Source organism: Gekko japonicus, unplaced genomic scaffold (genome assembly GCF_001447785.1).
Source record: "Gekko japonicus isolate JY-2015 unplaced genomic scaffold, Gekko_japonicus_V1.1 scaffold88, whole genome shotgun sequence".
NCBI classification, from domain to species: Eukaryota; Metazoa; Chordata; class Lepidosauria; order Squamata; family Gekkonidae; genus Gekko; species Gekko japonicus.
The window spans coordinates 64,954-81,757 of NW_015160209.1; the positions used below are offsets into that span (position 1 = coordinate 64,954).

The 16,804-nt window shown below is 41.6% G+C and overlaps 1 protein-coding gene across 1 annotated transcript in view; it reads left to right on the plus strand.

Annotated features, from left to right (window-relative positions):
* SLCO5A1 (solute carrier organic anion transporter family member 5A1) overlaps positions 1-16,804 on the plus strand; it is a 78,091-nt gene that overhangs the window by 55,231 nt on the left and 6,056 nt on the right. The window contains exons 4-5 of the mRNA XM_015409040.1: positions 2,690-2,854; positions 6,768-6,966. Coding sequence (XP_015264526.1) covers positions 2,690-2,854; positions 6,768-6,966 — 364 coding nt within the window. The remainder of the gene's footprint in view (positions 1-2,689; positions 2,855-6,767; positions 6,967-16,804) is intronic.

Sequence of the window (16,804 nt, forward strand, 5' to 3'; positions counted from 1 at the left end):
TCCCTCTGCCCCACCTTAGAAATGCAGTTTTTAAGCCATTTTTTCTATATAATGCTAAAGGTTTCACCAAATGCAAAGTTTTTTTCCTTTTTATTTCAGTAAAAGGTGTTGTAAAATCAGATGTTATTGAGAAAAAGGTTAAAGTGAGGATAACATGTATATGTAGATTATAGCCTGCTGGCAAGACATATAGGACACGGCTGTGGTTTAGGTTGTTTTAGAGAACTGTGGCTGCTGCTAAACTTGAAGAAACTGTGGAAGGTTCCAGGAAAATACAGGAAAGACTATGGAAACATGTGCCCTGTAAGGTGGTGGTGGTGGTAGAGTGGTCAAAAGTTGTTCCAGGTTTCACCTGCACACCCAAGCCACTCCCACCGTTTCTGGACCTAGGTTCCTGTACTGTGATTATCAGTAAGAATGATTTGTAAAAAACATATAAAGATGCTTTCCTAAGTACTTGCAGTTCCCAGTTCTGCTCAGCTATTCCCAAAGTGTCATAGCAGCTCATATTTTAGAAGGATAACTGGAATTTACCATGAAAGATTCCAATCTTGAGCCTGTGTCTCTGAATGGATATCTTATGATCCAGGGAATGGTTGTATCCCGCTTCAGATCCAAGGATTCATTATTCAAACCTTCACGTCCTGCTTCTTTGATCCCTATTCCGTTCTTGTGACTGAGGCTATGACAGTCAGTGCTCTTTATCAGGCTCCAAGATTACTTGCTGTAACTATGTTGCTGCCTCCCTTGCCTTCAGTGAGGGTTTGTCCTCCTCTGTCTACCACTGAATCTGACACTTTGATACCAAGGATTTGTCCTCTTGTGCCTGCCACTGAACTGGGCATTTATTCTTTGATAATGAAGACACATCCCCTTGTGCTTGCCACTGAGCTGGTAATCTTTTCTCAAGACAACATTCTTTCAGTACGTATTGAAGTAGGTTCTGATCCTCTCCAGATCATTGCAGGAAATGCTTCTCACCAACCCTCCATCAAGAAGTCCTTCACTTCAAGATGGAGATTTTGATGTACATTGTCTAAGTCACAATAGTCTTCTCATGTGAAGTGTTCCTGAGGTGTTGAATGGTGACTGGAGGATGAGAGGAGAGAATGTAGATTCCCAGTCACTTCCCACAATTAGAAAAGATCAAGATAGGTAGCCGTGTTGGTCTGAAGCAGTAGAACAAAGTTAGAGTCCAGTGGCACCTTTAAGACCAACAAAGTTTTATTCAAGGTGTGAGCTTTCATGTGCATGCACACTTTGTCAGATGATTCCATTTCATCATCTGACGAGGTGTGCATGCACATGAAAGCTCACACCTTTAATAAAACCTTGTTGGTCTTAAAGGTGCCATAGGACTCTAACTTTGTTCTTTCACAATTAGAACAGACACCTTTAGATATTTATCTGCTAGTCTGACATATTTATTGCTTTACAACTGTTGACCTTATAACCTTAACTTGTTATTTAGTGTCACTTTGCATATCTTGATCATCATCATGTTGCATGTTAATTTGCTGTCCATTCTCTGGTTATAAGTTTAACCTTTCCTGCCATTCTAACGTATTTGATAAAGTGTGCGTGCACACGGAAGCTCATACCTTGAATAAACCTTTGTTGGTCTTAAAGGTGTCATTGGACTCTAAAATTGTTCAACTGCTTCAGACAAACATGGCTAACCGACTGAACAAAAATAACGTTTATTGAAATGTGAGGGGGAAAATAAGGTCAGACAGGGAGGTTTAACAAATAGTATGAATAGAAATTATAATGATGGTCCCAAACTGGGGGGGAGGAGGAAGACAAGTAAGTCTTTTAGTCACATCCTCAGAGTCGCTGAGAAGCCACTTTTTTCTCTCAGTCACCAAAAAGCCACACTTTCTCAGGATTCTCACCCCAGTAGGTTGCAATTCCTCTGTTAACTGTTTTTCTCCATTTCCACAGTCTGTTTTCATCAGGAAGTTCTGCTTACTTAGAACTTACACAATAGGATTAATGCCATCTCTTCCAAGTCTTTCCAAGATCACAAGATATATAATGAGATATAAAGGCAGGAATCTTGTTGAACACATGAAGCAAAGTTCCTGGTAAACAAGAGAACTTTCTATTTGACTGTAATTTCCTCCTCTATTTTTAGCATTAATAGGAATAATTTAAATGACAAGCAATTTATTGATTCTGTGTTTAGGCAATGTAATTGTCCACAACAAAGCCATGCTTTTGGCCTAACAAGAAGTTCCTGTTTTGAGATGAAGTGTTGTCATTTGTTGTGGCTTATGGCATTTTATTAGACATGGTGGCAGAATTACCTGTATACCCACAACCATTTCTCCCATTTTAGTTTTCAGTTTCAGAACTGATCTTAAGTGGCCCCCAAACTTCCAGGATCACATCAGAATCCTTTACTAGCCACATGGGTAGGCGTGTGTGTCTGTATATATATATCCATCTCATTTTATAGTTATACTTAGGAAACAACTTGTTTGAGAACTCTGTGAATGTTGGAAGCACTGTATACAAAAGCGATGATCTTTTGTATTCAGATATTGGAACCCATAGGAAGAATCATATTGTAATTGCGTGGGTAATATTCTTTATAGTTCATTTCAAAGCAAGCCAGATTGGTATCATTTCCCATTCATTTTGTATAACATTCATGTGGCATTTTTTTGTTGTTGTCATTTTGTAGAACTTCCAAGAGCAGCTGTCAGGATCTTAAGCAACGTGACATTCCTTTTTGTGAGTTTGTCATACACAGCTGAGTGTGCCATTGTTACTGCTTTCATTACCTTCATTCCCAAGTTCATCGAGTCACAGTTTGGCATCCCAGCTTCCAATGCCAGCATCTACACTGGTAAGGCTTTGCCTGTTAATAAGTGTTATTTTTGTGTGACCACAGGAAGAACACCAGTGGAAAAGCTTTCAGCAGCGCTGTTTGTAGCTTTTCATTTTAAGTTTGCAATCACTCTGTAATAGTTTATAGTAATCCCTTGTGATGTCTTTAGTATGCTAAGGCTTTCTTACTGGGGGGGATGAGGGAGAGAATGTGCAAGCAGTGCCAACACTATTCAGCACTTGTTTGTTAACTGATTATGAATGGCTCAGTTGTCAAATGATCCATCCTGATCATACTTTTCATATCAGCTGTGATTGTTGCTATTCTTATTGGCACTGCTGTTAAAGTTACTTAAACTGAAGATCTTAAGAACATAACTGCTGACCTGCATCAGACAAAGGGCCATCTAATCTAGTCCTCTGTCTTCAACAGTGGCCATTCAGATGCCCCTGGACAATCACAAACAAGGTCATCCCATAATATTAGAGAGATGCTTCCCCTGCATAGAGTGGTAGCAGGTGGAGAAGTAAATAGTGGACACTTTATGTGTCTTTCAATGTTCCCTTTAAGCTCCACAGTGTTGTGAGCAAAAATTCTTCCTCATGAGCAAAAGAAGCTAGTAGCATTAAAGTTGTTAGCAAGTCTACATTTGGCTATTGCATAAATTAAGTTTTTAGCAGATTATTTCCATAACCTTGTCAAAATCTCAAAATGAATGATTTTAAACTATATTTAAACTATATTTTTAAGAATAATTTAAACATTAAACATTATAAGAGAAAACAGAATCAAGTCAAATTTCATTACAGAAAATGCTGTCCTCACTGGTGGTAGACTAGGCGTCTGAAGAACAAGTCTATCTGCCATGTTCCACTATGTTGGTAGAACTGGCCTCCGGAGTACAGGTCCACCCTCCCCTTTCCACTATATTGTTAGACCTGGCCTCAGACCATTGCCCTGTGTTGAGCCTTAGAAAACATACCACCACTTGGGGGGGGGGGGGACTCTTGCAATCTACTTTGGATTTTTTAAAGTGAAATATGACAAATTTACGGGTCAAGTATAGCAGAGGTGGAACAATCAATGTCAGAACCCTGCCTAACCTAACAAACAGGAAGTTGCTTAAATGTTATCAACCTGCCCAAACTACTTATTTATTCAAATATTTATATCCCACTTTTACTGAGACTCAATGCAGCTTACAAATCATACTAAAAAGCATAATAGGAGTGTGCTAAAATTGATTTCCCCCTGCTCCATTATGGCCTATGGGGACCATTATAGTCTGGGGGTATCTGGGGTTCTGAGGGGGCTTTCAAAAAGATTGGACAAGGGAGTCCAATTCTATGGGCCCCAGAAGGAGGTGCCCCCATCCTCCATTGTTTCCAAAGGAGGGAAAAATGTTTGTGAGCTGGAAGCTAAAGTCTCTGATCAGCCAGGTAAAATCTTGTGCACCAGCAACCCCTAGTGCAGTTTAGAGGGAACACTGCTCTTGATATGTTCATATGTGGTGGTGGAGAAGGAGAAAAGTCTTGTATAAATTATATAATGGGAAATGGGAACGAGGCAGGCCTCTTAAAAGCATGAGCACACCTCCATAGGGGATGGAGGTTGTATGCTCTATAACATAAAGAAGGACTTTTTTGATCGACAGTCCAGTAATTCCATGCGATTAGTACAGAAGCTTCCCAACCCTATGAATGATGTTGCTATGTGTTATGGCTTACCCAAGAGCCATGATGGCATCATTGCCTGCCATTATGTGTATATTTTAAAATGTAAGAGTCAGGGTAGACAAAACATTATACTAGTAAATTCTTGTTAGTGTCAATCCCAAGAAACTGGTAAGTGGATGTATTCTCATGGGGCATCTTAGATCACTGAAAAAGTTCTTTGTGAGTAAGGATATAACAAAAGATATTGTTGTTCTCGATTGCTATCTCTCAGAATGTTGAAGGTGTGAATGGAATACTATGGGGATGGAGCTGTGCCCTAAAAGCTGTGCTGTCTAAAAGCATTTTGATTCCTTGGTAAAAAAAACCTTCCTCCATTTTTTATTTGGTTTTGAGCCATGGCCATTGACCACAGTCAGTGGCCCTTTCCGCACTTCGACCTCACCCTGGATTTTTTCTGTGTTCGACTTTCAGCCATTTACCTTGCTGTTACCTCTGTTTATCTGTTGTTTTCTGCACTAATTTTGCCCCACTCCAATTTGCTTGCTGCCCTGGTTTATAAATTCTGCTTTGCAAACAGTAAACCCAGGTTTAATGTCCTAGGTATGGTGGAAAAGAGGTGGGGAGGATCAAAACCAAGTGAAAAATTCTACACTTAAATCTGAAGAAAAACAGGATCCATATACCCCAGGGCAATGGTGGTCCAAACACACAATGTCATGCAGAATTGACAAAAAAACTTGGATAAAAAGAGGGGTAAACTCAAGCGTAGTGCAGAATAGCTAGTAGGAGACAGCATTGAACCAGGATTAAAGGTCTAGTGTGGAAAGGGCCAAGGTTTAGTGGCATTTGGCAGCAGGAGAGTTTGTCATTCCTGAATTATTGGTGGCATTCCTTATGAAAATCAGCCACTTAGTAACAATTCCTATCATAGTGAGATATACTCTGGGCTTCAGTTATTGCAGCTGTCACTTTATGCTGAAGTACACAAAGCATAATATAGAAGTAATCTCTGACTCAGTTTAAACTATTGAACAGCAAAACAATTAAGAAAGGCACATAAGCTATTTTTCTAAGGTGATAAACACAAAACCAACGGAAGGATGCTGTTGCAGCTGAACTGGTCTTCTGATTCATCTGGCATATGTTCAAACAACAAATCACAAAGTCCTGGAAAATTGTCCCATGGCAAAACAGCAGCACCTAATTCTGCTAATACTTATTCTACCTAGGAAGTAGATCCAGATATACGGATCTCTACTGACCCATACCTTACTCCCTACCTCTGCTTCCTTTTAACTTTGATATCACTCAGAACTTTTCTTTAAAGTGCACCTCTGAGTAAACTGTTTTGCTGTTCTTTAGTTTATTGTGAAGACTTATTTTATGACCAATCACTTTCTGATTTATTCCTGGTATTCAGTTAATAGATCTGATAGGTAACAAGACACTCGAGTTTCTTTAAAAGAAACAATTTGTTGTGAAGAAAAACAGATAAAATAATCAAACTTGTATTATTATTAAAATCTTTTACTGACAAAAGTGGATTTATTAAGAAGTTAGTAACAGACTTTCAGATAATTCTCAGTCATATAGATTAAATTGCCTAGTTTATCTTTAAACTGCATTATGTTACATTTGAATTTCACACATTTTTGCACAACACTTTGGGCTTGTTTCATTCTCAGGCTAGCATAAAAACAAAGCAATATTTCTGTTTGTGCCTAACAATGCTTCTATTTATAGTGTTTCTGCTGCCTCTGGGAAAATCATAAGGAGGCTTTTATTAATCCTTTGACATCATTGTAGGACACTTAAAATTCTGACACTTGTTTGCCTGGAGAGTATTACGCCTAGTTCTCAGAGATCGTAGATGAGCTGATAAATTTGTGCCTTGGGCTTTACCACTTTAAACTGCAAGTAGGAGTTCACAGGATGGAATGCTTTCCTCATGGCAAAAACGTTCCTAGGCACAAAATACGAGCACATCAGGGAGAAGCCTGGAGTAGAATATTTGTCCAATCCAAAATCAAATGTTATGCATAAAGAATTTTTATGTGTGCATGTAAGGTTTTACAACTATTTGAGCTTTTCTGCCTGTGGTCTGAGTGGTACACCTTGTGCACTGTTTGTGAAAATTGAGCTTTAATCAACATGGTTGATAGTGTGGAAATGTTACAGCATCACTGGTGGTGCAAATCTTTTTTTCAGTGTTCACAGTAAATATTTTTATCCTGTCCTTTCACCGCCTAAACCAGGTGTGATCATTGTCCCAAGTGCTGGTGTTGGTATTGTCATTGGAGGCTACATTATTAAAAAACTCAAACTTGGTGCCAGAGAGTCTGCAAAGCTGGCGATGATCTGCAGCGGTGTGTCCTTGCTGTGTTTTTCAACCCTCTTCATTGTTGGATGTGAAAGTATTAATCTAGGGGGCATTAATATACCATATACCACAGGGTAAGTGTCTTTCGCCTTTTTTATGTCATGCATTTTCAGAAAGCCAACAATGATTTTTTTCTTCCCATAAGAACATTAGGGGATCAAAGTGCTTTACAGTAGCATCTTAAGAAGAGTTACAGACTTTTGTGGACAGAGGGGTATGATTCTGCTTAGGGTGGCATTGATGATCACACAAATGATAACAGCACAGTTTGATGTACTAGCACAGGGGTTCCTAACCTTTTCAAGCCTGCACACACCTTTGGAATTCTCACGCAGGGTGGTGGGCTCAACCAAAAAGTGGATGCCACGGGAGGTGGAACCAGTCACAAAATGGCTGATACAAGAAACAGAGCCAACCACAAAATGTCCGAAATTGAGGTTATATCTATATATCTAATAGCCAAGTCGCCCCCTGGTGTGCGGATACCTAAATCCGCGCACCTGGGGGGGAGGGAGAGTTTTGTGCACACGTGGGGCGGTCCCCAGGTGTGCACAAAAATCTGAAACTCTTAAAAAATGTCGGGGGGGATACTTAAATCCCCCCGAAACTGACAAAGCGTCCCCTGCGCATGCGCAGGGAACGCTCTGCAAACTCCCTCGGCGCCGGTGCCGCCGCAGAGGGGGGGGAAGAGAGCAGCGAGGAGCCGGGGGAGAGGCAATGGGGGGGAGATCAAGGGGGGGAGGAGACGGGGGAACCGGCGGGGGGATGGGGGGTACTTACCTCCTCCTCCTGCTTCCTCCTCTGCCTCCCCCCCCCGCGAGTATCGCGGGTCTGCCCCTTGTATCACCCTAATAGTAACTCTTCAACATTTCAGGCAGAAGCTCTGTTTAACAGCATATCTTTTAACCTACACAGCCAATCAGAAGCCCTGCTGGGCAAAAGCCCCACCTAGCCCTGCCCACTTTCTAAAAGCACCTGGGTGCAACGAAAGGTGTTGGTGGATGCCATGGTGCCCATGGGCACCACATTGGGGACCCCTCTTCTAGCAAGAAACTTGCCCGGTGGAAAGAAGTTAGAGCATGTTAACATGTTTGTGGGGGATTGGTAACAAAAAAGTTCAGACAAAAAAGAGGCTGTAGAAATCATTGTACAGCTATTAGTGCCCCATGAGCAGTTGGAATCTAGATCACATGTGAATGGTTTGACGTATTTGGTATAGATAACGAGTTTCCACATAAGTGTTTTATTTTAAGACAAGTTGATAGCATCAAGTCCCAGCTGCTTAGAAGGCAAACTGTCAGATTGGGCTTACTCTTGTTCAGTTCACACATGCCTGATCACATGTGGCAACAATATGAAGGCAGTAAAATGAAAATAAATAAAATAAGCATTCACACTTTGGATATATGGACCTTTCAGGTTTTTACTTATGCACAGGGATAATATTAGTTTGTGCTAAAATTTGGAAAACGCAACAGTGGCCATAGGATTGGAAAAGGTCAGTTTACATTCCAATCCCAAAGAAGGGCAATGCCAAGGAATGTTCAAACTATCACACAATTGCACTCATTTCACACGTTAGCAAGGTCATGCTCAAGATCCTACAAGCTAGGCTTCAGCAGTACCAGAAGTACAAGCTGGGTTTCAAAGAGGTAGAAGAACTAGAGATCAAATTGCTAACATTCGCTGGATTATGGAGAAAGCAAGAGAGTACCATAAAAAGATCTACTTCTGCTTCATTGACTATGCTAAAGTCTTTGATTGTGTGGATCACAACAAACTATGGCAAGTCCTTAAAGAGATGGGAGTACCAGACCACCTCACATGTCTCATGAGAAACATGTATAAGGATCAAGAAGCGACAGTTAAAACCGGATATGGAACAACTGATTGATTTAGTATAGGAAAAGGAGTATGACAAGGATGTATATTGTCCCCTTGCTTATTTAATTTATATGCAGAGTACATCATACGAAATGCCGGCCTGGATGAATCACAAACCAGAGTTAAGATTGCTGGGAAAACATCAACAACTTCAGATACGCAGATGATACCACTCTAATGGCAGAAAGTGAAGGGGACCTCAAGAGCCTCTTGCTGAGGATGAAAGGGGAGAGCACAAAAGTTCGCTTGAAACTCAACATAAAAAAACTAAGATCATGGCATCCTTGGCAAATAGAAGCAGAAGTCATGGAAGCAGTGACAGATGTCATGTTCCTGGGATCTGAAATCACTGCAGACAGTGACTGCAGCCATGAAATTAAAAGATGCCTGCTCCTTGGGAGGAAAGCGATGGCAAACCTAGACAGCATAATAAAAGTGGAGACATCACCCTGCCAAAAAAAGTCCGTATGGTCAAAGCAATGGTATTCCCAGTAGTAATGTATGGCTGCGAGAGTTGGACTATAAGGAAGGCTGAGCACCGAAGAATAGTATCTTTTGAATTATGGTGCTGGAGAAGACTCTTGAGAGTCCCTTGGACTGCAAGGAGATCAAATCAGTCAATCCTAAAAGAAATCAACCCTGACTGTTCCCTGGAAGGCCAGCTACAGAAGCTGAAACTCAAATACTTTGGCCACCAAATGAGAAGGGAGCACTCACTGGAGAAGACCCTGATGCTGGGAAAGATTGAAGGTCAAAGAAGAAGGGGATGTCAAAGGATGAGATGGTTAAACAGTGTTATCGATGCAATGAACATGAAATTAAGCAAACTCCAGAGCACGACGGAAGACAGGCGGGCCTGGTGTGATGTGGTTCATGGGGTCGCGAAGAGTCAGACTTGACTGTGTGACTGAACAACAACAAAAGGGTGATGTTGGGGCTGACATAAGAACATAAGAGAAGCCAATGTTGGATCAGGCCAATGGCCTATCCAGTCCAACACTCTGTCACACAGCGGACAAAAATACCAGGTGCCATCAAGAGGTCCACCAGTGGGTTTAGGACACTAGAAGCCCTCCCACTGTTGCCCCCCCTCCCCGAACCAAGACTCCAAGCATCAACTACCCCAGACCAAGAGTTCCTATCTATACCTTGTGGCTAATAGCCACTGATGGACTTCTGCTCCATATTTATCCAATTTCCTCTTGAAGCCATCCATGCTTGTAGCTGCTGCCACCTCCTGTGGCAGTGAATTCCATTTGTTAATCACTCTTTGGGTGAAGATTTGTCCGTCATGTATGGGATCAAATGCAGATTCTGTATAAAAAGCTGTTATCTATCATCTAAGCAGAGCACAATAAATACCTTGGCTTTTTGACAAACATACATCCCAGGGCTGAATGGAGTGCCAGTACCCATGGGAAGAGGGAGGAAGAATGGCTATGACATGATGGTTCAGTATAAAATACAGCTTTCAGCTCTGGGTAATGCCTGACCTCCCTCTCTTTCTCTGATTATCTTGTGCTTACTCTGAGTGTTCAGAATTGGCCTCAGAAAATGGAAAACTATTGGAAGCTTCAGGTTAAGAAGATATTCTGCAAATTTAAGTTGACACATCCAGTCTTGTATTTGCTGATGTGCTATAATTTTCCTATGTCATCAGAAAACACAAGGACATTCTGTGTGTTATATCTCCGCACTAGTATTGAGGACTTTAGACTTTGAATACCACAAATGCTCTGCAAAACGTATTCATGTGTTTGGTAGGGATTTGTCATGGGTGTTGTGTTTTTTTGTAAATTCAAGGAAGTAATGTCCACTGGTTCACTTTCTCTGAGTGTGTTTGTAGAAGCCTTTTTGATTTTTCTTTATTAAGGCTTGTTCTTGTGTATGTTTAGTAATTTTAGCTTTTATAATACTTTATACCAATTTACATAGAATAAATACTGGCATCGCTATCCTGTAATTTTGTGGCTCCCTTTTTTAAAAAAAAAATCAGGGTAAATTGGTGTTATGCTTGTATATCTCAACTGGATAAAAGTGCAATAACATGACAAATGAATTTTAAAGTGAGTGAAAAATTATACATAAGGGCAACACTCCCCCCCCCCCAGATATATTGAGAGAATCTGAAATGGTATAATTAAAGAAATGTGGTCTTGGACTTGACTGGAGGATTGCTCAGTGAAAATAGCTACTCATTGTTTGATGACAGTAAAATGATATCTGTCTGTTTCCATGCTTGAATTTATTAGGACAGATTTTGAAAATAAAATGTACTGTGTGGATACTCGGTGTTCCCTCTAAGCTGAGTTAGTGTAAGTTAGCTCACAGTTTTTTAGCCTCCAGCTCACATATTTTTGTCTTAGCTCAGGAAGAATGGCTCCAGAGTAAACTAATTATGCAATAGCCAGATTGCTCACTCACAACTTTAATGCCAGTAGCTCACAAAGTAGAATTTTTGCTCACAAAACTCCACAGCTTACAGGGAGCATTTGCCTTTCTATAAATGTTTGCTGCAGCCACATTTGGAATACTGTTCAGATTTCTGGTTTTTCTCTCTCTCCTTCTCTTCATTACCCCCCTATATATCTCCTCAGAGCAATTAAGGTGATTAAGAGGGGTTGGAGTTCCTTTTTATGATCATTAGATGCTTTTAATGTGTGAATTTAAATTATTAAGGATCAAGTTAGAATGGATCTTGCATCTGTTTTTTAAAGTGTTAATCATATCTATGTGTGAGAGGTACCTGTATATCTTCCCTTGTGGCTGGAGATGCATTTGTACCCCCTCACTTACACTGCAGCCCTGAACCAAATAACTCATGTATGCTTCAGAAATCAAGACTTCAAAAAATTGAAAAATCTCCATCCATTTAGCGGGGCTTTGGGTGAGCACAGGTGTGATGGCAGTAAATGGTTAAGGCTTTAACCTGATCTGAGAACCTTGAGTGAGAGGGGATTCAAATAGAATTCTTCCATTGAGAGAGTCAGGATAGTTAACTGTGAAAGAGCAAAGCAGAATGGGAGAGGATCAAGAAGGATCCTGAATTAGGGAAGTGGGAAACTTAGCTCATTTCTATAAAGACTGAGGGAAATAGCTCCTGGTGATGGGCGTGTGTGATTCTAACAAATCTGAGAGAAAGAGCTACTAGAAGATGAGGGTGATCCCTAGCTACTGTATAAGGAAGGAAATTGGAACTTGTGTGAATGTTCCTGCCTTCACTAACTTTAGTGTCTGTTGGACCAAGAAGCTTATATTAATTTATATAAGAAAAACTGCCAAGAAATCTTTCTTCAAGTTTTAATGACCTGTCTGAAAAACAGAAACAGTTACTTGTTTGTGACAAATTATCTTGTGTTTATTTTTATACAGTTACCTCATTCCTGTTGCCTGTTCACCTCATAATTCCTAAACCTGATTCCTACCTGACTATTTTCCCTCAAAGTGAAATAAAATAGTTAGTTTTGATTTACCATCAGCCTCTCATGTGCCATTATCAAACAAGAACAAAAGAAGGATTTTAGTCCTCAGTTAGCTAGGCTGGGTCAGCATTTACCAATATGCATTCAAATGACTGGGTGGGACAGCCAGAGAAGAACAAAGAAGAAACATAAAGGGGCTGCTCAGCATAGAACAAAATAAAGGGAAATCCTGTGAGAGGGGGCAAAATCCAGGATAAAAATTCTTATCAGTATTTCTAATAGTTAACATGGTCCCATCTTTGGAAACTTAAATCAGATCAGAGCCATGTTGAAGAATGGGGTTTCCCCCTCCAAACTTGAGGGACATCCTAGGTTTGCAGAAAATCCCAAACTTGAAAAAAACAAGAAGGGTATAGAAACTACCTCCCAAACAGAGAGCTGGCAGGCTCCTCCTCCACTGAGGCAGTGGTGCTTGGAGGCAAGTGGGCAGGCCAGAAGGATGTTGAGCCTCCACCACCACCCCTTCCAGTGTCCCCATTTGCTGCCAACCTGGCTACCTCTACTCCGAGGCAGTGGTGGTAGAAGCCGGAGCGGGAGCCTCACCCTCCTGCCTCCATTGCTGAGCTGCTGGAGTGGCAGCTATTGTTGCATTCATGGCATAAGCCAGGCAACTGGCTGGCTGGGTTGAGTAGTAGGGGCATGTGGCTAGGCAGGCAAAGTGGGGGCAAGGCAGACTAGGAGGGACAGGAACTGCTGGGGAGGAAGACAGAATGGTGGGGAGCTAAATTCTTCCACACCTGTGAGACGTATGGGTCCCCTCTTGTAATATTATAATGTGTTAAATTTATTCCTTTGTTCATCCTGAATCTACTGCCCAAAGTACTACTTTAGGCAATGCAGAATAAGTGCATATTTGCTGCCATAAGGTTAGCACATATGGCTTTAAAAGGGATTAAACAAATTCCCCTTTGGAAAGAGATCTAACAGCAGCAATGACAGATGACTGGAACCTCCAGGTTTAGAGAGCAGTTGATGGCACAGAACTGTTGCCTTCAAGGCCTGGTTGGGTGATTCCACAGAGTATCTGCCTGGCCCCGATGGATCTTCTCATCTGCTCTGGGAAGATTCTCATCTTTTTATGTTAGGCTTTCACTCAGACCATTCAAATATCAATTTCCATTGCGTTTCCTAGAACTGGCATAATAAAAACAGAGCAAATGGACCAGTGAGGAGTCTGTTGTGTACAGATTTCATAATTCATCTTTTAGATGGACCAATGTCTAGCTGCTACAGCAACCCTTAGGAAACAGCCAGAAACTGTTGTCATGTCAGTTGCTAAAGGCTGAGGTACTTTAACTTCAGTCTTTTAATTTCTCATTGACCATTACTTACCTTGACTTGACTAGTAGTTTAGACAAAGTGATATTTCAAAAGAAAAATTTGTGCCTAGCATTCCTTAAATATTTTACTTAGCTCTGCTACTGTTATATAAGAGGGCATAAGTCCAGTTGTCTTCATAGGTGACATGAAATCTGTTAGGAAATACTGGGGAGTGTTCTCTGGCTAATTTATTATATGTGAAAATTAGTATAAAGGAACAGAGAAGCTGACTTTTAAAACAAGTTCAGGAAGTGCTGTCACTTGGACCAGAATCTGGTTGTGTCTGGTCTTAGCAAAAGCTGAAGGATGAGCTTGGATACATTTTTGGCATATTTGCAGACTAGTTTTCAGAGGTTATGGGCACATGCTCGATTTGATCTTTGCGGCGGGGGTGACAGTGGATCGGGTTACTGCTTTGGCAGTCCCATGGTCGGACCACCATGCCCTGAGGGCGCGTTTGAATGTTCCATCCTGACCCTGTTTAGGCGGCGAGCGTATTTTAGCTCGCCTGCGGAGCCAGATGGACCCAATGCAGCTCCAGATGGCCCTGCGGGAACTGATGCCCCCTGGCGGCTTGTGGAGGACTGGCAGAGCAGGCTCTCCACAGCCATCGATGAGATCGATGTAGTCATTTTAATAGTCATTTTAATAGTCATTTTAAAATGTAAGCTGTTTGATATATGTTCAAGACACAGTCCTTGTGGACTGATATATAATCTATATATCTAATAGCCAAGTTGCCCCCGGAGTGCGGATCGCTAAATCAGCGCTCCGGGGGCACTTGGGGGGGAGGGGGAGGTTTGTGCACACGTGGGCCAGTCCCCACGTGTGCACAAAAATGCTAAAAGTAGGGGAAAAATTCGGGGGGATGTTTAAATCCCCCCGAAAGTGCAAGAGCGTTCCGTGTGCATGCGCACAGAACACTTGGTAACCGAGGCTGCTGCTGCCGCCGCTTGAAAGGGGAGGGGGAGGGGGAAAGAGAAGAGCGAGGGCCGGCGGCTCCTGCCGCCGGGGCTCGCAACGGAGAGGAAGGGAGGGGAGGGGGAGGGGGGAAGAGACGAGCAAAGCGGACGCCTCTCCCTCCCAATAGGGGTCTGCCTCTGACCTCCCCCTCCCCGATGTCCCAGCCTCGCCTCCCCCCCCCAGTCCTGGGATCCCCCTCGACTCACCCGGGAGGAAAGAGCTGATGCCACTTTGCACGCAGGAATACAACAACAGAGGCCGATCCTCCCCTCCCCTCCGGCCAGGAAGGAAGTGGTCTTCCCCCCCCCTCTGCTTCCCTGGCTACTCTAGGAGTTTGGCCTCGCTGGGGGCCGAGACGGCCTGAAGAGGGGAGACGAGCTAGGCCCAGCGGCAGGAGCCGCTGGGGCTCGCTTTGCAGGGGAGGGGAGGGGAGGGGGGAAGAGACTATCAGGATCTGCTGCAGCTACAGTACGAAGGTGTGGCTGTCATGAAGTTGTTTGACAGAGCAAAAGTCAACGTTAACCTCATCTTTCTCCTGAACAAGAAGTTTTATGGAAAGTAACTCCTGTTCCCCAGTCATCTGTGGAACTAGCATTTTGCATTTGCATCCGTGTGCAGTGGAACTCTAGACTCTGTCCTGCACAGACTTTGCCACCAAGTGCCTGGTGGTGGGGGGGAACAGCGGCGACTTACTCACCTACTCCTGCTGCTTCCCCCCCGCGAGTATCGCGGGTCCACCCCTTGTTTATACAAGAATATCAAAAAATATAACCAGAGTCCAGTAATCTTCCTGTTTCAAGGCAGAACCTCCTCTTCAGATGTTTGGCTTAAAGGTTATGAAGATTTCATGAAGTCTTTGACATCTCATTGGCTCCTTAATGGATCTGGATTTGTTCTGAAATTTTTGTTAGAAACTAACTTCATCAGTTATATTTCACACAATTTCAAAAAGTTGTTCAGCTGCTTCAGGAAGAAGTCATTTTGTAGCTTGTTAGAACTAATGAAGATATTGTAAAGATGCAAAATAATGTAAGTTAGTGGTTTGATTTAACTTTTTGGAAATTTCAGAACAGCCCAAGATCCATTTAGGAGCTATCTTGGAATAAAACCTCTGAAGAGGTTCTGCCTTGTAACAGGAAGATTTGGATAAATGTTTGAAATACTTGTCCAAATGCTATGTTGGTCTGAATTTTTTAAAATATTGTATATGTTTAGTATATGCACACAAATTTTAATATAAAAATCTTGCATTGTTCTTGAATATATGTGAAACAATTTTCATATAAAGAGATCACTATATATAAATTTTGGTTCAAATGAATTTGTGCGCTGGTGTGTGTTAGCTTTTGTGACTCTTTGATTTCATACAGTGCTGTTTTTTGGTACTTATAAATTGGATAAACAAGTTTGTAAACACAAACAACATATGGACATGTTTGTACATTCTTAGATGTACACTGCAAACATATGACACCTATACCTGAAAATGCAATGTGTCAAGTGGCCCTAAGGATGGTGTGATACTTTGTGTGGCCCCTGTGTTTGTGTCCTACACCAGTATACATCTTTGGGAAATGTGATTACTGCATAATCTATACAGCTGCTCTTAGGTGAATGAAAACTCAGTTTGGAAATGTAGTGCACTCTTTGTTAATACTGGTAAGCCAAGTGGTGCTTCCAAATCCAGTATGCAGAAGCAAAGCAAATGAAATTCCAGAAAGCTCTCCCAACTTGCATTCTCCTATTTGCATTCACTTGTTAGTAATTCAGACAATATGAAGCTGTTCTTAAAAGACAAATGTAAATATAAGCAGCTTTTAAAATGCTTTTTATGATGGCAGCATGTCTTTTGTTGACTTGAGAGCCGACAGTCTCAGTCATCTTTCAGTAAGTGATGCAATCATGAATATTCAATAGAATTTCTAAATAATTCCACTGGAGAAATAAGAAGCAGTCTTTGTTTTCTCAGTATGGTATGGCAAAATCTTACTGCATATGTAGGTGTAGTGTTCATACAATACAATAAATACTGTTATTTTAAAAATAGGTTTAAAGATATATCAAGGAATGCATTTAATGACATTTAAAAATGTGTTGGTGATAAAAGATAATGAAAGCCATGAGGCTTTTGTGTATGAGTAACCAGGAATTAATAGTGTCACCCGCATTTCAGCACCATCAGAATTATTTAATGGTCTCACAACTACGAAAGGTGCAAACTCATAAAATCCTCTGGGTTAGATCCAGACTAAATTTTCCAATG